Below are 20,596 nucleotides of genomic sequence, written 5' to 3'. Positions count from 1 at the left end.
CTTCTACAGATGCACTTAGAGGATCTATTGGCTACATTGCACCAGGTACACATTACTCATTATTGCACTATATACTTTAATGTTTTTTTTGGTTTATCTTATTAAGCATCTATTGCTTCAAATTTAGTAGTAATGTATCCTTGTTTATTTGTTATTATAGAGTATGGAATAGGCAGAAATCTTACTACAAAGGGAGATGTGTACAGTTATGGAATTCCAGTTTTAGAATTGTTGACAAGGAAGAGATCAATAGATGATATGTTCAATGAAGGAATCAATCTACAAAAATGGATAGAAATGCATTTTCCAAATAGAATTTCAGATGTCGTGGATAAATGCCTTCTTATAGATGTTGATGAATCAGAGAAATCAATAGTAATGGAATGCCTTACTCAATTTATACAAACTGGGTTATTTTGCACAAGAGAGTCACCTCAAGAGCGACCTGATATGACTGAGATAATTGATAGATTAAATACAATCAAATGTACATTTCTTGGCACCCTTACAACTCTTCAATTACCAATAGATATCTCACCTTTTATTAATAATGAAAGAAATATAAATACAACTGACTCAGGCAATAGGGGAAGTTCATCTATATCTACATACTAAGCCCCAAAAAAATTCTTTTGTTTATTTCTTGGCTAGTCCAAAACATAATGATGTCTTAATGTGTTATTTTGGATAGTAGAGTCTATTGTGAGCAGATGAAATAATGTTCAACTTGTGTCACCTAGATGGTATAGTATATCTCAATAGAAAGGAAAATTTGAAAAAAAAGATATATATTTTTAAGTATTATTGAATATGAAATATTTTGTAGTATTACTTTTATATCTTTGGAGCTATGAATATTATTGAAAAATTATTTGTATTATATTAATTTTTGAATGTTAAATAGTCATTAAAGTTGTATATTTTTTTGAAATTATTTATAAAATATATTTAGGAATCAATTATTTGTTTAAATTTTTAAGGGAAGAATATATTGTTGATAAAATGTGGTAAACATTTATACTAGATTGTTTCATCACTTTTTATAATTCACAAATGCTAAAAATATAGTTTTAAATTTTTATTATATTAGAAATTTTCACTTTTCTCTTGAAATTTGTGAGTTGAACTAGTAAAACTTGTCTCGTTATGAGATTAGTTTTACTATTATAATTTTTTTTTATAAAAATAAGATTAAAATACAAAAAACAAACGAACAACAAGAAAAGTAGTCCACCAAATAGAAAAACAGAAGGTCAAAGACAATAATCTATATTTTTGCCTTTGTTGTTGCTCAGTGTAAAACAAGTTGATCACCCATTGAATTTTCTTGATCATTAAGACCTGTTTAAGAAAGTTCTCATATTAGATTGTTTGAATTGTTCCAATGATGTATAACCAATTGCTTAAATATTTAAATATTTTCTATCTCTTTATGTTTGACAAAACTATTCTGAAAGTACTACACATAAATTTCATTCTTGCATGCATTACAAAAGAATGGAATGGACTCAATCAATGCATACAATGGCTTAGAAGATAGAAGATTTGCTTTACCCATTATGTCGAAATTTTAAGCTACATTTTAAACTAAAAAATTGTAACAAGTTGTTTGAGTGATGCAAGATTTATAAAAAAACTACTTATACCTACTTTTTTAACATTGTCGCAACTGTTTGGGTGATGCCATCTTTATTGAGGAATGAGAAGAAGGAACATCCATGAAAAGATTCCTCGTGTAGAATCCACAGCAGGACTATTGCAAAAATTAAAAAATATATTAGAAGTAAAAAAAATATTTTTAATGGTTATTAATTACTTAGAAGACTTTAAACTAATTAAGTTAATTCTTACTATTTTTTGGAATTAACATTATCAAATATAAAGTATTTTTATTAAATATAAATGATTAATAGTTAATATTATAAAAATATTTATCTTTAATTTTTTCTTTTAATTAATACATTATTATTTATAAATTATTCTTGATTTTAATATATTAATTTAATATTAATTACAATTAAATTTTTTTACTTAAATATTTTAAAAACAATTAAAATTATTTCTTACAAAATATAAAATATTCTTACTAAATATAAATTATAATTCATGAAATATTATAACTTTTTAAAAATAAAAACTTTGCACTCGCTAATTTATATTGATTTTTTTTCAAAATTGGGTTATTTTCTAACCACTTTTAATATCAATCATCAATATCACTGTTTTAAATTTACTACAAATGAGTGACAAAGTATGTAAATTGCCAATCTAGTGTGCATGCTAATTACAAATAAATAATTGTTAGATATTTTTTACATTTATAATTGTATAAATTACTATCAGCTTTATTCATTGCACCTCATTTAGGTGCAAGTGCTAGTATAAATAAATATTATCCACATCAAGGTCAAGAGTAGACACAAAACATAAATTTACAATTATAGAAATATATTTATGGATTTTTATATGTTGTTACTTTAAATAGATTATGATGGGTTCAAATATTCTTCAATACAAAAAAGAGTATAACAAATAACGATTAATAACAAAAATAATATAATAGAGGAACACATCAACTCCGACCAAAAGAAGACAAAGAAAATTCAATCATAATTATAAATATGGTATCTATTGATTTTATCTGAAAGAAAGCACCATTTTATCATATAATTTGAGGAGTTATAAAGATAAAGAGGTGACATCAAAGCAAACATTAGTTAGATTCGAAAATATTTAACAATGACAATCTTTCTTTAGTCATAGAGCTAAGTATGCCTATTCATTATTTTTGATTTTGTATCTTAGCATTGAGCTTTATAACACATTAGACCTCACTAGATACACTTATTAGATGTTGATCAACCTATGCTTATTTCCATGCATTTTATTGGTTTATTTAAAACCACAATAAGGAAAACTTATTTCCTTTAGATTTTGGTGAACTTGATTTTGATTGTGCATAATATAATTGTAATCCTATGATTCCGGCTGACATTAGAGTTAATAGATCTATATTTTTTTAGTTTCACATCTTATTATTGATTTGAACATACTTGTGCATCCTTTTGCTTCTTTTTTTAAATTATTAAAAGGTTATAATTAATTTATGATTGCTTTTCCCACACAAATTATAGAGGGTTTGATTACTCAAATGCAAATTTTAAGTGTCAAAAACACAAACACACACATAACATTTAATCTGGACATGGCTATAACCTGTGCTTCCACAAGCAAATGAAAGTTGTACGTAAAGAGCCCTGGGCAAAATATGAAAAGCATACAAAATTAAAATCTACATATCAAAATAGATACACATAATTATATGTATAAGTTTTGTATTTATGTAAGGGGCAAACAATAGACATCAAAATGTATTTATGTACAATAAAAGAAATAAAATTGTTAAAATATGTTTAGGTGGATAAACAAAAGTTAAAAACAGTTAATGGAAAAGTGTATGTGTGTGTGTGTCTACACACACACACACACACACACACACACACACACACACATACACATACATATATACATATATACATACATATGCATACATACATACATACATATATATATATATATATATATATATGTATATATGTATATATATATACACACACACACACACATATACATACATTCATACATACATATACACATACACATACACATACACATACACATACACATACACATACACATACACATACACATACACATACACATACACATACACATGCATATACACATACAAATACATATATATACATATACATATACATATGTATACATACATATATATACATACACACACACACACACACACACACACATAGAATATATATATATATATATATATATATATATATATATATATATATATATATATATATATATATATATATATATATATATATATATATATATATATATATATATATATATATATATATATATATATATATATATATATATATATATATATGCACGAAGTTGTGGTACCAAAAAGGTGTTACACTTCAAAAAAATTAAAAAATGGTCATAAGGCGTGCGCCTTATGACCTTTCAAACTTTAAAAAAACCCAAGTCCGCATTTTGAATGCATTTTGTATTCCCAAACCCATGTTTTCGTGATTTGGGGTGTCATTTTCTTGCGCTCATCCTTTGTAGAAGATTGATATTGGGCACTAAGTTGTCCATCTCTCATCAAAATGCCACCACGCCATCGAAGAGCTTGAAGAGGAATGTATTTTTGTTTTCTTATTGTCATTTTTTTTATTAATTTGAAGATTAAACTAGGTTTATTGATTTAAATTTATTTTCATTATCAGGAAATGAGATTAGACAAGAAAATGTTGAAAACACTCAATCACCTCCTCATGAAGACCATATTGAAGAAGAAGCACATCAAGAACCTCCTACGATCTCTAGACATCCCATAGGTACACAAGAAAACCTATTAGGTCAAATAGAAAATAGCCAAAAAGAGCTTGAAGGTTTAATCACAAGTCTAAAAGATCCCACTGGAACAAACTCCCATAGGACAAACCTTGCCAGTTCTTTGCAATTTATTGTATCTCACATACAATCCGTGAGTGGGCAAATAAATTTTTGGTCCAGTAAGAAGGAAGGACAAAAGCAATTTTATGCTAACAAATTATCATATGTGGCAGTGAAGAAAAAGAAAATTAATAAATTTGACTTGTGTGCTCTTTTTACGGACCCCCGAATGAATCAACCTTTACACCCTAGATGTAGGAGATTCCCTATTCAGGGATGTCATCATGAAGGGATTAAGAACAATTTTTGGGATAGGTGGTGGATGGTATTTGATCAGCCCCCATGCAATAATCATGAGGTACCCCAATACTTTTTCAGAAAACTATATTGTGAGTTTGTCCTTAATGAGATCCCAAACTATTTTGATTTTCTAGATTTCCAAGGTAGAGGTGGGGGTTCCTCACATGATAGAGAGGGTGCACAACGTGACCCAAATCTCCCACCAAGACCCTTGGCCAGACCTATGGTGGAGCATGTTATTATTCCTTCCATTGTGAAGGAGAGTATTGAGGTCGAAACTCTAGACTCCATTAGCTCACTCACTCAAACCCTTATACAGTATGCTAGGCCTCTAGTAGAGGGTGATGTGAGTGATGATGGTGATTCTTCTATGCATCGAGTTCCAACTCATTTTTGTCGATCTTGTGGTTCTCTTTGCACTTATGATCCTAATAGTTCTGAGAATGCACGTGCACAAGCGGAGTTTGCTACAGAGAACATTGTCATGACAGAATCCTTATTGAACGAAACATTTGGCATTGATACCCAAGTGAATTTCATTACAAGTTCATTTCATTCTTTTTATTAAATCTTATATGGAAATTTGAGAATATATCTAAATTAGTAAATTATTATGATAGTCAAAGTGTTCACAATACTAGCAACATTCTTGCGGCACCCTTTTTCACGACTTCGTCGACTCCACAGGTATACAACGAGTGAAGAAATATAATTATTATATCTAGATAGTTGAACCTTATGTGAATGATTTTCTAATTACTCATTTTGGATGTCAAATAGTTTGATGCTAGAGCTTCAACATCAACACCTCGCAGTGTATTTCATCGATAATATTTCACCCAAGTAAGCAATTTATCTTTAATGTTGTTATTAAATAATATAGATAGTTTTGGAGATTAATCAATATACTTTGTTTAATTTTCAGATGTTGACATCAGAGACTCCTCTTGCAGTCTGCGCGTCAATGGAGCACGGTGTTGCTGTAGCAGTAGCAAGTTCAACTGCTTTGACAGAAGTATGAGACATATTTGTAAATTTAGTAAATTTAGCATTACATTGTTATCTTAATAATATGTTATTCAAAATTTTAACGACACTTGTATTTAGTTTAATTTATATTGTGATGCTTACAGGGGGGGCTTGTCACTCCAAATCATGAATGTGCACCTGTTGTGGATGAACATCATGATTATTTGTATGTGGTAAGTGACTATTCTATTATATGTCATTCTAAAATTCAATTTTTGTATATGCTAACATCATTATTTTCATTATATCAGGTGGAGTTACAAAAAAGTCTGGAGAGGAGGTCGAGTGGGTGTACTCGAAAGACACCTCCATCATATACATCTCCATCCCCTCGATAGGCAAAGATATCTCGTGATCTGTTTCCTTCCCCTAGAGGGAAATGAATAGATAGGGTCCTATGTTGTATGCCTATATGGCAATTTTGAGCATATGTTTTGTATTACGAATATGTGACATTCTATGTCCATATGACTTTTGGCAAGTTCCTATTTGAATTTATTGGATACCATGTTGTATGCCTATATGGCAATTTTGAACATATGTTTTGTATTATGAATATGTGACATTCCATGTCCATATGGCTTTTGGCAAGCTCCTATTTGACTTTATTGGATATCATGTTGTATGCCTTTATAGCAATTTTGAACATATGTTTTGTTTTATGAATACGTGACATTCTATGTCCATATGGCTTTTAGCAAGCCTATTTGTCTGTATTGGATATATTTGATAGTTTTAACGGTATACAATGTTGTATGGATTTGTAGCTTTTTGGTTAATGCAAATTATTTATCATGGTTATCCATAATTGCAGTACAAATGATTAAATGAATAATTGCACAAAGTTTATTGTTACTTAAGCTTCGAACCTAAATATGTGTTTGTAATCCAAGACACAAGCTTATGGAGATCAACACAAATTCAATAGTTATAGTTGAAATAATACTATATAAAGGAAACATGGAAAGAACCAAAATTAGACAATGTAAGACACCATTGTACCAATACCCATTCTAAAAAAATTGCACAGCCCATACACTTCTATTCATCTAATGCATACCCTAGGGTGATTTCACTGCTAGGGTGTGGCCCGCAATGATTAGACAAGTTGGAGAGCAAAATGAAGGCATTCCTAGTGTAAACCCGGCAACCTGGATGCGTACGAGCTGATAGTTCGGTGCCGTGACGAGCGGATTGAAAGATGGGGCATTGTGCAACTTTTAATTGAACTCATCTAACGCTTTTTGTCGCAACCGAGAAAGTGTCGCCACGACCAATTGGATCCGAGTCTACCTAAATTGAGTGAGGCATTTTTAGAGTTCCGTAACACAACCCCGTATGATCAGATGGCTCATTCTTATGATTAATGGGCACTGAGAAATGCAATGCCGAATATTGACAACTTTGAGCAACTTGAGCACTTAAGCGATTTCGCTGCTAGGGTGTGGCCCACAATGATCGGACGAGTTGGAGAGCAAAACAAAGGCATTCTTAGCATAAAAATGACCACCCTGACGCATACGAGCTGACAGTTCGGTGTCGCAACGAGCGGATTGAAAGATGGGGCATTGTGCAACTTTTCATTGAACTCATCTGACGCTTTTTGTTGCAACTGAGAAAGTGATGCCACGAGCAATTGGATCTGAGTCTACCTAAACTGAGAGAGGATTTTTTAGAGTGCCATAACACAACCTCATAGGATCAGACGGCTCATTCTTATGATTAACGGGCGTCGAGAAACGTGATGCCGAATATTGACAACTTTGAGCAACTTGAGCACTTAATGTGTCCTTAGGTTTATTGAGTTGTATTTATTTTTGCTTACGTAGTGTGTATTTAAGATTATGTTTAATTGATTAGATATGCATGTAGAAAATGAATGTTTATTGCATTTGGATATGGAACTATATATATGTGTGTGTTACATGAGTAGATATTAAATTTTTTTTAATCTCTATTTGGGTATTAGATGGCTAATTTCTCTAGGGTATTTTGGTGGGCATTACAGGTTTACATTTAATATTGTGCATCATGAAAAGTATTCAAACTCAAAATATCACATAGTAGTACTAATATTTTTAGGGTAAAACAATATGAGTTGTGCGTCACATCTTGCATGTAATGTCTGAGGAAAGCATTTTGAAGAAAGTTTTGTTAAAGAATATTATTATGTTGAATAAAATAATTTGAAAATTTTCATTATTGTCTTATGTTAAGTATAGTTTTTTTCCTAGCATGAGATATTTTTCGATAAATTTTAATATCTAGAGAATGATGATGATACAAAAATAGTACTTAATTGATAGATTCTAGTTTGATAGAATCGTTAGGTGTTGCTATTCTAGGAAATAATTGTTAGCATTGTTAGTTAGCTATCTCAATAAGATATTATTATTTTGTAGAATTCATTTCCATTTCTCAAATTATAGTACAATGTTTACTAATACTAGTCATCAATTAATCTTATTTATCAATTTAGTGAACACAAATGATTTGAAAATATCTTCGAAAATTATTTTACATATTTTTCTGAATATTACTAATATGGCACCTTTTACATTATTGACCATGTGAGTAAATAGATGGAATAAGAGATGTTTTGAATGTGAATCATGTTGATCCTTTTCATAATCATGTGTGGATTTTTTTTAGGCATAGTTTATGGTTTCTATCTTCTTGCCATACTAATTTAGCAAATTCATTCTATAGTGAGAGGAAGCCTCATAATTTTACTCTTATGATATATTACATGTACTAACCAAATTATAGACAAATCCATTGTGTATTGAATCTAGAGGATAAAAAACTATTGACCAAACATGTGATGGTTCAAGTTCAAATAGGTAAACTACAAAACCTCTAAAATTACTACATAGGCAAGACCATCTTGGACGAGCCCTTGAGATATAGGTCTAGCTGTTGGTTTTCTTCTTTCTAAAAGTTTTTTGACTCTAATTATTCCTTCCTAATGTTACGTATCTATGTTTCTCTTTACAAATATAGTTATGAAATGTCAATCTATTGATCTATCTAAGTAATTTTGGGGCTTAACTTCATGATCATATATTTAATTAAAGATATGATCTTATCTTATGCATCTAGTTGTACAAATTTATTGTACGTATAGGTTATTGGAGACGGGGAAAATATGTTAGAAGGTAATATGAGAACTTTTGACAATAAATGGTATGCTATGTTTTTCTAAAATAAAATGATGTAATATTTTATTATCCTAAATTAATTCATTGTCAACTAGGATACTAGTTAAATACTATAGTAAGTTATTTTTAAAAAATAATTGTAAGTTAGTCAAGTTATTTGTGGGTGGTATTGTGTATTGTGTTGTTTTCTTTAAGCATTTTTTTTGGGTATAGCATTTATTATAAAAATTATTGAGTATCGAATATTTAATTTGGGGTCATGGTTTAGTGAGCACATGATTTTTAGGCATTTGATTTATGTAATTCTACTTAATAGTTTTGCATAGATTTATTTATAAAATAAATCACACAAGAAGTTGTTGGGGATGAGATGTAGAGCTTTTGATTTATCGCTCACAAGTTGGATTTGGTGTTTCTTGAATGTTGACTGTGATATCATAGGAAGCATAGATTGGGATGTGTGGATGCAGAACTTTTATTTTAGTATAGTGCAATTGAGTTGCTTGTTGTCTTAAAGGCCTTGTAATATAACTACAAGGGAATTACAAGATAATTTATGAAATAATACATTGATTATGTGAGTTCTTTTTAAAAAAAGTTTTTTCCCTTGAGAGGGATTTTCTAAGATACATTTCATGTTATCTTGTGGTATGTTTATTATTTTTCTATATTTTCAATTTTAAACACTTCCATTGTGTTTTTTTCTCCCATAAAGATTATTTGGAATTTATTAAAATTAGTAGTATTTATCTTTATGGGTACCCAAGCCTAGTTGTTACATTGTAGGGGACATATTCCTATATTTTTTGACTCTTTGTGTGAGTGGGATTTTGTGCATAGACAAATCCATGGTCTTGAAGGAAGGTTTTAGATGCATTTACAATTCTAGAGTGTTTCAAATCTATATTTTCTTGTTGATATGGGGAAATGATATTTTGTGGTTTCTCATTTTATGAGGTTTTCTGAGGTTAAGATTTGTAGATGACCTCATGAAATGAAAAACCTCAACATGAGATCTAGAAGGCCTAAAATCCTAATGTTGACATGAAACTTGACTTGGTTTGGAGCTAGAAATTTTTTGGCTAATTTTTTCAAGGGGGTGGAAAATTATTTAAAAGTAAAATATAGATGGTTTTATAGATTAATATAAATTTATGTGGAAATAAAATTTATACGAGCACTATTGTACATTTAGCATCTTGGAAAAGAATATTCCTTTTGTTTATGTCATCAATAGGGTATAGTAAGCTAATAAAAGAATTAAAAAATTATTATTCGCAACCAAATATGATAGTAATGTCACTCCCTATATAGATGGTTTAAAAATCAAGCCCATAGTATAAGGGACTAGACACAATTTTCAAGAAAATACCTATTAGGTCATAACAATGAGTGGTCATACACTACCTATAGTAACTTAACTACTCTCCAATTATGCTCCCTCAATTTGACTAAGAGACATTCAAATCTACCATTATTGCTCAAACTTAACTTATAGCATTGTCATACCATACATCATCACCAATAACAGTGGTGCCACTCTATAAGCATTAAAATAGTATAGAGATGGTTTTTATTTTATCTCACAAATAATCTTTTGTAGAAAAATAACTTTTACCCATAATGTGAAATATTTGACTATTCACAATAGATAGTAATGTTAGTAAACTTTTCATATTTTATTGATTACGATAGAAGACGTTAATTAGAAGTATCTTGTGGGCCCATAGTGTGTAACTTAGACATCATATAGTCCATGGATAATATTTTCTAACTATTTCATGGTCTATCAAATGATTAATGACTTGATAGAATTTGAAGAGTTTTTGGACATCTTGTATTTTTTTGGGGCATGGAATATATAAATTTGAGATTTTAGATCTTTTGTCATTGGGGATTTTATGTTTGGTATAGTGAAGGTGGTGATCATGAAAATTTTAATATACATAGAGCTTTGACATTACCTAATCATTTATTTCGATATTAAAAATTATTCTATTCAAATAAATAAACCAAATGATTTTTTTTTAATATTCTCTGTTTATATGAGTATTAATCTACATTTCCATATAAGATTAAACTAAGAAAAAAAATAATTGTGTGTCCCTTATTTCAATTAATAGGTTGTTCAGTGTGGAGATAGAGCACAAGAAATTGTTGCAATTTGTTTGTACCGAGTTCTAATATATTGAGTATTTATACAATAATATATTACTATTGATGCAATATTGTCAACAATATTGGGCATTAAATAAACAAATGTGGACATTAAATCAACAAGTACTATCAATATTGGAAGATGCTCAACAACTAGATCCTCTCCCCTACATGTACTTTTCCAATCTCACCGACTCCCGAAATATTTTTTGTCAGTTGTTAGATTGTAGGAGAATCTTCCTAGCGTTTTTGACTCTTTGTGTGAGTGGAATTTTGTGCATAGACAAAACTATGGTATCAAAGGAAAATATTGAAGTCATTTCAAGGTTTTAGATACATTTACAAAGCTAGGGTGTCTCAGACCTAGATTTTCTTGTTGATATGGAAAATGATATTTTGTGGTTTCTCATTTAAAGAGGTTTTTGGAGCTAGAGATTTGGAGATGGCCTTGTGAAATTAAAAACCTCACCATTAGATCTAGAAGGCCTAAAATCCTAATATTGACATAAAACTTGATTTGGTTTGGAGATAGAAAATTTTGGGCAATTTTTTCAAGGGCGTGGAAAATTATTTATAAGTAAAATCCAGATAGTTTCATAGATCAATATAAATTTGTGTGGCAATAAAAAATTATACTAGTACTATTGTACATTTAGGACCTTGAAAAAGAATATTCCTTGTGTTTATGTCATCAATAGGGTCTAGTGTAGTTGATAAAAGAATTAAAAAAAATTTGATTCACAACCAAATATGATAGTGATGTCAATCCCTATATAGATGGTTTAGGAGCGAAGCCCATAGTATAAGGGACTAGACACAATTTTCAAGAAAATAGCCATTGGGTCATAGCAATGAGTGGTCATACACTAACCACAATAACTTAACTACTCTCCATTTATGTTCCCTCAATTTGACTAAGAGCCATTCAAATCTACCATTATTGCTCAACATTAACTTATAGCATTGTCATACCATGCATCATCACCAATAACAACAGTGCACTCTATACCCACTAAATAGTATATAGATGGTTTTTTATTTTATTTCACAAATAATCTTTTGTAGAAAAATAACTTTTACCCATAACATCAAAGATTTGACTGTCTATAAAAGATAAGCTGGTTTTTATTTTATCTCACAAATAATCTTTTGTAGAACAATAACTTTTACCTTTCTATAATAGATAGTAATGTTAGCTACTTTCCATATTTGATTTCATACGTCATATCTTGTGGGTCCACAGTATAGTCCATGGATAATATTTTCTAACTATGTGAGGTTTTGGATCTTGTGTCATTGGGAGTTTTATATAGGTACATTGAAAGGTGGTGATCAAGAAAATGCTAATATACATAGGGCTTTCACATTATATAATTATTTATTTGAGTATTAAATTTATTCTATTCAAATAGATTTGTTTTAATATTCTTTGTTTATATGACAATTAATCTACATTTTCATATTAGATATAAGTAAGAAAAAAAAAATTTATGTGTCTCTTATTTTAATTAATAAGTTGTTTAGTGTGAAGATGGAGTACAAAAAATTGTTACAATTTGTTCGTACTGAATTCTAATATATTGATATTACTTTTCGTGCAATATTGTCAACAATATTAGGTATTAAATCAACAAGTACTATCACAACTATTGGAAAACACTCAACTACTAGATCCTCTCTCCTACATATATTTTTTCAATTGTACCAACTTCCAAAATATTTTAGACCAATTATATGCTCAGTAAATGTGACCCTTACCATTTGACAACAAGTAAAAACAGCTAAAAACAGCGTAGAAAAAATTATAATTTATATATTTCAAAAATATCCAGACACAAACGTGTCCGATACGATTTACCAGACAAGTAAAAGCACCGTAGAAAAAATTATCATTAATATTTTTCAAAAATATCCCCTCTCGTTAGCATGAAGAAATTAAAACAACTCAAACTTCTTATCAAGAACATTTTTGTCAAATTTAAAAGCAGAACCTGTCATAGACTGCACGTATTTCATTTGGGCTTTGGTGCAAGGCAAGACAAGAATGAAGATGATGATGCTATCTCTGTTACTCTTTTTCTCGGCGCTGCCTTCTCATATGGCAAAGTCTTCTAATTATTCTGATCAACAAGCTCTCATGGCTTTCAAAGCTTCTATCTCTCTCGACCCATATAATTCCTTGTCAGATTGGTCTCCCAATCACACCTTCTGCAATTGGACAGGAATCACCTGCTCTTCTCGTCGACAGCGTGTGGTTTCCTTGAATCTCACTGGTAAGGGATTACTTGGGTCAATCTCTCCCTCTCTGGGAAATCTTTCCTTCCTTAGAGTACTTGCTCTCCCTATTAATAGCTTCAAAGGCCATATTCCATATCAGCTTGGAATGCTATTTCGCCTGAAAAGGCTTCGGTTGTCCAAAAACAATTTGGAAGGTATCATTCCATCCTCTCTAGGAGGCTGTCGTTCTTTACAATTTCTCTTACTGTCGTATAACAATTTAAGTGGAAGCATTCCCGCTGAATTTAGTCTTCTTTCAAATTTAGAAACCATGGCATTAGGCGTAAATAAATTGACAGGTATTATCCCACCTTTCTTAGGAAACCTGTCCTTTTTAAGAATTATTGCCTTGGAACAAAATAGACTGCAAGGTGTTATTCCTGCTGAGTTGGGAAGGCTATCTGAGTTGCAAGAAGTGTAGTTGTGGGGAAACTGAGTCACTGGAGAAATACCCAGCACAGTGGGTAATTGGACTCAGCTGCAAGTGCTGGAATTGAACAACAACCAAATGACCGGCACAGTGCCTCTGGGAATTGGGAAAATGCAGCAGCTGAGTTGGTTTAATTTGTGGCATAATCATTTTGTTAGTGGGAGCAGTGGTTTATCTATTTTAACAGTGTTAACTAATTGCTCCAGCTTGGAACATCTTGATTTGGCATTTAATTATTTTACTGGTGTCCTGCCCACTTCAATTGGTCGCCTTTCAAAGTCACTCTCGTATCTAGCTTTGAACTCAAATGAAATTAGGGGAAGTATACCAGATGAGATTGGTAATCTCACAAACTTGACTCTATTAGATCTAAATGCAAGCCAATTAAATGGGACAATTCCATCTGCACTCAGTAGACTTCCAAATCTGGAAAGATTATATTTGCACACAAACAATTTACAGGGAAGAATTCCAGAAAGTTTTTGCCATTCAAAAAAGCTTGGATTGTTGTCACTCAGTGAGAATATGCTTTCAGGCCAAATTCCAGAAAGTCTTGGCAAGCTTCCACAATTACGAGATCTTATTCTTCATCACAATCAACTCTCAGGCAAAATACCTGCCAGTTTAGGGAGATGTCAGACATTGGAAACGGTGGACTTGGCCAACAACAAACTATCCGGAAATCTACCTCCTGAAGTTGCAGGTCTTCAGAATCTCCAGTTCTATTTCAACATTTCCAAAAATTTACTTCAAGGTTCTATTTTGGAAATGAGTAAAATCAAGGTTCTATTTTGGAAATGAGTAAAATGGTTATGGTTTTAGCTATAGATGTTTCTCAAAACAATTTCTCAGGAGGCATTCCCAGTACACTGGCAAGCTGCAAGGAGTTGGAATACCTAAATCTTTCTTTGAATGCATTCGAGGGGCCAATCCCTCCATTACTGGCAGATCTACAAAATCTGCAGTACATGGATCTTTCTTGCAATAATTTGTCAGGAATGATACCCGTGGCTTTCAAAAAGATGAAAATGCTTCAGCATCTCAATCTCTCTTCAAACATGCTAGCTGGAGAGGTACCAAAGGGAGGGGCTTTTGCAACTCTTGATGCCTCAGAAGTCATGGGAAACCTGGGCTTGTGTGGTGGATGGATTAATTTGCCGCCATGCTCTCATTCCAAGCACAACCAACCATCAGTCTCCAAAAAGGTGATAATCCCTATTGTTGTTGGCATTGTAATTTTGATCATCTCTCTTCTATTGGAAGCATTTTCTTATAGATATAGAAGTTTGAGTACCCCTTCTCTCAAAGTATGGCCTCCAAAATTTTCATATGAAGAACTTGTAGATGCAACTGGTGGGTTCAATGACGAAAATCTTTTAGGAATTAGCAATTTCGGGTCGGTTTATAAAGGGATTCTAAAGAATTGTAGAAATATTGCTGTTAAAGTTTTCAAGTTGCAAGATGAACATGCTCACCAAAATTTTAGTAGAGAATGCAATGCATTAAAAAGAGTTCGGTATCGCAATGTAATTAAAATCATTTCAACATGCACGAACCTTGATTTTAAAGCCTTAATTCTTCCATTCGTGTCAAATGGAAATTTGGAGAGATGGTTGTATCCTCCTGAAGGGAGTGGATGTAGATTAAATTTGAGTGATCGGATAAGGATAGCAATGGAGATAGTAGAAGGAATGGCATATCTTCATCATTATTGCTTTGTTCAAGTGATTCATTGTGACCTCAAGCCCAACAATGTTCTATTCGGAGATGATATGACTGCGAGTATAGCAGATTTTGGCCTTTCCAATCTTATTTTCAGCAATTCTGTAAATTTTTTGACTTCTACAAATGCACTTAGAGGATCTATTGGCTGCATTGCACCAGGTACACATTTCTCATTATTGCATTATATACTTTAATGTTTTTTTTGGTTTATCTTATTAAGCATCTATTGCTTCAAATTTAGTAGTAATGTATCCTTGTTTATTTGTTATTATAGAGTATGGAATAGGCGGAAATCTTACTACAAAGGGAGATGTGTACAGTTATGGAATTCTAGTTTTAGAGTTGTTGACAAGGAAGAGACCAGTAGATGATATGTTCAATGAAGGAATCAATCTACAAAAATGGATAGAAATGCATTTTCCAAATAGAATTTCAGATGTGGTGGATAATTGCCTTCTTACAGATGTTGATGAATCAAAGAAATCAATGGTAATGGAATGCCTTACTCAATTTATACAAATTAGGTTGTTTTGCACAAGAGAGTCACCTCAAGAGCGACCTGATATGAATAAGATAATTGATAGATTAAATACAATCAAATGTGCATTTCTTTGTACCCCTACAACTCTTCAATTACCAATAGATATCTCACCTTTCATTAATGATGAAAAAAATATAAATACAACTAAGTCAGGCAATAGGGGAAGTTCATCTATATCTACATCCTAAGCCCCCCAAAAAAATTCTTGGTTTATTTCTTAGCTAGTCCAAAACATAATGCTGTCCTAATGTGTTATTTTGGATAGTATAGTCTATTGTGAACAAAGAAATAATGTTCAACTTGTGTTACCTAGATGGTATAGTATATTGTGACATGATTGATGGATTCACATTTGAAATTGTGAGTGAAAAGATGCTGTTGTGAAGTATTTTAGACTTTTGGACATATATTTATCATCTTGATACATTGTTAAACATATATCTCAATAGAAAGGAAAATTTGAAAAAAAAGATATATAGTTTTCAGTATTATTGAATATGAAATATTTTGTAGTATTACTTTTATATCTTTGGAGCTATGAATATTATTGAAAAATTTATTTGAATTATATTAACTTTTGAATGTTGAATGGTCATTAAAGTTGTATATTTTTTTAAAATTATTTATAAAAAATATTTAGGAATCAATTATTTGTTTAAATTTATAAGTGAAGAATATATTGTTGATAAAATGTGGTAAACATTTATACTAGATTGTTTCATCACTTTTTATAATTCACAAATGCTAAAAATATAGTTTTAAATTTTTATTATATTAGAAATTTTCACTTTTTTATTGAAATTTATGAGTTGAACTAGTAAAACTTGTCTCGTTATGACATTAGTTTTACTATTATAAAAATATTTTTATAAAAATAAGATAAAAATACAAAAAAACAAAGAACAAGAAAAAAAGTAATCCACCAAATAGAAAAACAGCAGGCCAAATACAATAATCTATCTTTTTGCCTTGATGTTACTCAGTGTAAAAGAAGTTGATCATCCATTGAATTTTCTTGATCAATAAGACCTGTTTTAGAAAGTTATCATATTAGATTGATTGAATTGTTCCAATGATGTATAACCAACTGCTTATATATTTAAATATTTCAATCTCTTTATGTTTGACAAAACTATTCTGAAAGTACTACACATAAATTTCATTCTTGCATGCATTGCAAAAGAATGGAATGGACTCAATCAATGTATGCAACTGGTTGCGTAGACAATGGCTTAGAATATAGAAGATTTACTTTACTTTACCGATTATCCCATATTGTCTTCCCTCCATATTGTTGAAATAATGCTCACCTAGGGCAGGAATGTTTACACAGAGATAAGCATCCATCCCTGCAATGAACCACAAACATGAAACTGTGGCACCCCGTGATATGTGGTAGATGCTTCATCTTCTTAATGATACTTGAGATTCCCTTTTGTTAGATGTTGAGTTTACAGGTTTAAAACATGAAACTGTGACTCTAATGTGGTTGCCATACACTTATGTTCATCTCGATATCCTTGTGGTTGAATCGAATGTCGCATACCCCTTCTTGAGTGTTGTCTACCATCAAACCTTTCCGGTTCATAAATAAAATAGTTTTATTGTAGCAGGCTATAACACACAGCTCCTCATCATTGTATGAGTTACCAAATGCTATACTCTGGTTCAAATAGACTGACTAGATCATCTTTTTGCTGTTGATCCCAAACATACAGAATTCCATCCCTTCTACCTGTAATAATTTGAATCCTTCCTTCTAATTGCAAATGCTGACTTGAGCTCTATGAACAGGAAATGCCCTGCCTTCTAATTGCAATCTTTTCTTTCCTTTCGATATCGAGTCAAGAGTTTGTTTCCTCTTTGTGTATGCCGTGTTTTGTTTATAAAACTTAATTGTTCTCATCGTGCACCGTAGCTATTAACATTAAAATCTGAAACGTATCCTATCTGCAATCATTCTTCTTTGAGTTTCCATAGATATACGTTTGTTTAGGCTTAAAATCATCTTCTCTATTTGTGAATTTAGTGTTTGAGTTTAAAATCTTTTTGTGCGGGATTAGCTATGTAACACTTCATCTATTATTCAACATTCAGAGAATTAAATGAAAAACAGAATAACACATAAGAAACGACTGATTTAGGTGGTAAAATCTTGATAAAATATAAGAAAACATCCACGGGACAGAGAAAACAATTACAAGCTTCATAGTTGCAACTGTTTGGGTGATGCCATCTTTATTGAAGAAGAATGAGAAGAAGGAACAGCCATGAAAAGATTCCTCGTGTAGAATCCACAGCAGACTATTGCAAAAATTAAAAAATATATTAGAAGTAAAAAAAATATTTTTAATGGTTATTAATTACTTAAAAGACTTTAAAATAATTAAGTTAATTCTTACTATTTTTTGGAATTAACATTATCAAATATAAAGTATTTTTATTAAATATAAATGATTAATAGTTAATATTATAAAAATATTTATCTTTAATTTTTTATTTTAATTAATACATTATTATTTATAAATTATTCTTGATTTTTAAATATTAATTTAATATTATTTACAATTAAATTTTTTACTTAAATATTTTACTTACATATATATACATATATATATGTATATATATGTATATATATGTACATATACATATACATATATACATACATGTGCATATATATATATATATATATATATATATATATATATATATATATATATATATATATTCATACATACATATACATATACACATACACATATACATACATATACACATACATATACATATATACACATATACATACATATACACATACATATACATATGTACACACACACACACACACACACACACACACACACACATATATATATATATGAAGTTGTTAAAATATCTTTATGTGGACAAACAAAGAAGTTATTAAAAAGTGATAATGAGTTTATTATTGCTTTTACCACACAAATTATTAAGGGTTTAATTACTTAGATGTAGATCTATAGATATACATACATGCATGCATGCATACATCTTTTAAAAAAATAGTAAAAGGTTACAATGAATTTATGATTATTTTTCCCACACAAATTATAAATAGTTTGATTACTCAAACACATATTTTAGATAACAAAATCACACACACACACACACACACACACTAGCTTAGATATCTGAATACATCTATCTAAAATACATCAAGAGATATCAATCTCGAGGTGCCTATTTTAAATTGTTATCGAGAATAGGTAAGCACCTCGAGACTAATATCTCTTGGCATATTTTAGATAGATGCATTAAGATATCTAAGCTAGTAGCATCTGTAATGCGAGGTGTAAAATATTGATTTATCACCTTTTTTTTTTAATAAAGCATTATTGTGCTTTACAAATCATGATGCCTATCATATTCATTCAAATGTACAATATGAATTCATAACAAATGAGACATTTCATCTTTAAAAAAAAAAATTAATCTCAATTTTAATAGAAGAGTTCACTTCAACAATGTATACATTACATAAAAATATCATGTTTCCAAAGATTTGAGTCTTTCTTCCTCTACTTTTGGTGCAGTCACCGGTAAGGAGGGACCTTAAAGAGATCAATCCAGACCAGTCAACAAGAGTAAACAAAATGGAAATACAAAGATATGATGGAGGCAATGCAAAATTGATTTAATTATAAAATGAAAAATGATTACAACCAACCGGTAACAACCAGGTTTCAAAAAACTGGCTCACAGGCCTGCTAGAACATGCTCAAAGTACAGAATAGGTCACAACCGGGACCTCAAATCTCAATATATATATGTTATGCTCTATCTTCCCCCTTTGATTACATTTTAATTCTCAATTACAATGATTTATACGATCCAAGGCGATTCAGTTAGCCCAAAAAGGGATCAAAACCCTAAGAACAAGACCTAACGTGTAAAACCAACAAGGTCACCCTCCTCCAAATAAATCCCTTCAAAAAATCCAAAGGATGAAGTGTGATTCAAAGGGAAGGTCAACCACATGCCAAGTAACATCAGAATCAATGCTCAAGGCACCGCAAGCTACATAAGGGATCTGGTAGATCACAAATGCAAATAGGTCCAGGCAACCGGTAACAAAAAACTATCTTGGAAACCGGTAGCGATATCTTGCCGGAAAATGATCCAAATGCTCTGAGATTTAGGAATAAGGTAGATGGTCCAGTCTTCAAATAAAATCCAACTCCACAAGTTTCGGTGAACCAAATTCGGTACACACAAAAAAAAATAATGAAACTGTAAACAAAAAGAAAAAACCAAAAGAAAATATTTTTGGTTGATGCAAGATTGCCATGAACCGGGGATGCTCCTGCATCAAACATCTAGGGTTGTTGAAAAAAAGTGAGTCTCTCACTTTGTCGGGGTCAGAGGAAAACCAAGGCAGTCTACCTCTGCTTGAGAAATCCAAGATGAATCTTCAACTGGTCTACCTTTCCACTTCACAAG

General features: G+C 30.8%; 1 protein-coding gene across 1 annotated transcript; it reads left to right on the top strand.

The window, feature by feature from the left end:
- Positions 1-13,929: 13,929 nt before the first annotated feature.
- On the top strand, positions 13,930-16,501 carry LOC131065430 (putative leucine-rich repeat receptor-like serine/threonine-protein kinase At2g24130). Its single transcript, XM_059219087.1, has 4 exons — positions 13,930-14,554; positions 14,674-15,735; positions 15,851-16,065; positions 16,388-16,501. Exons 1-4 carry the CDS (start codon positions 13,930-13,932, stop codon positions 16,499-16,501), a joined length of 2,016 nt encoding a protein of 671 aa, XP_059075070.1.
- Positions 16,502-20,596: the final 4,095 nt, after the last annotated feature.

Source organism: Cryptomeria japonica, chromosome 4 (assembly GCF_030272615.1).
Source record: "Cryptomeria japonica chromosome 4, Sugi_1.0, whole genome shotgun sequence".
In the NCBI taxonomy this organism is placed as follows: Eukaryota; Viridiplantae; Streptophyta; class Pinopsida; order Cupressales; family Cupressaceae; genus Cryptomeria; species Cryptomeria japonica.
The sequence above is the reverse complement of the archived record's forward strand: the minus strand, read 5'-3'. Positions and strand labels throughout refer to the sequence as shown.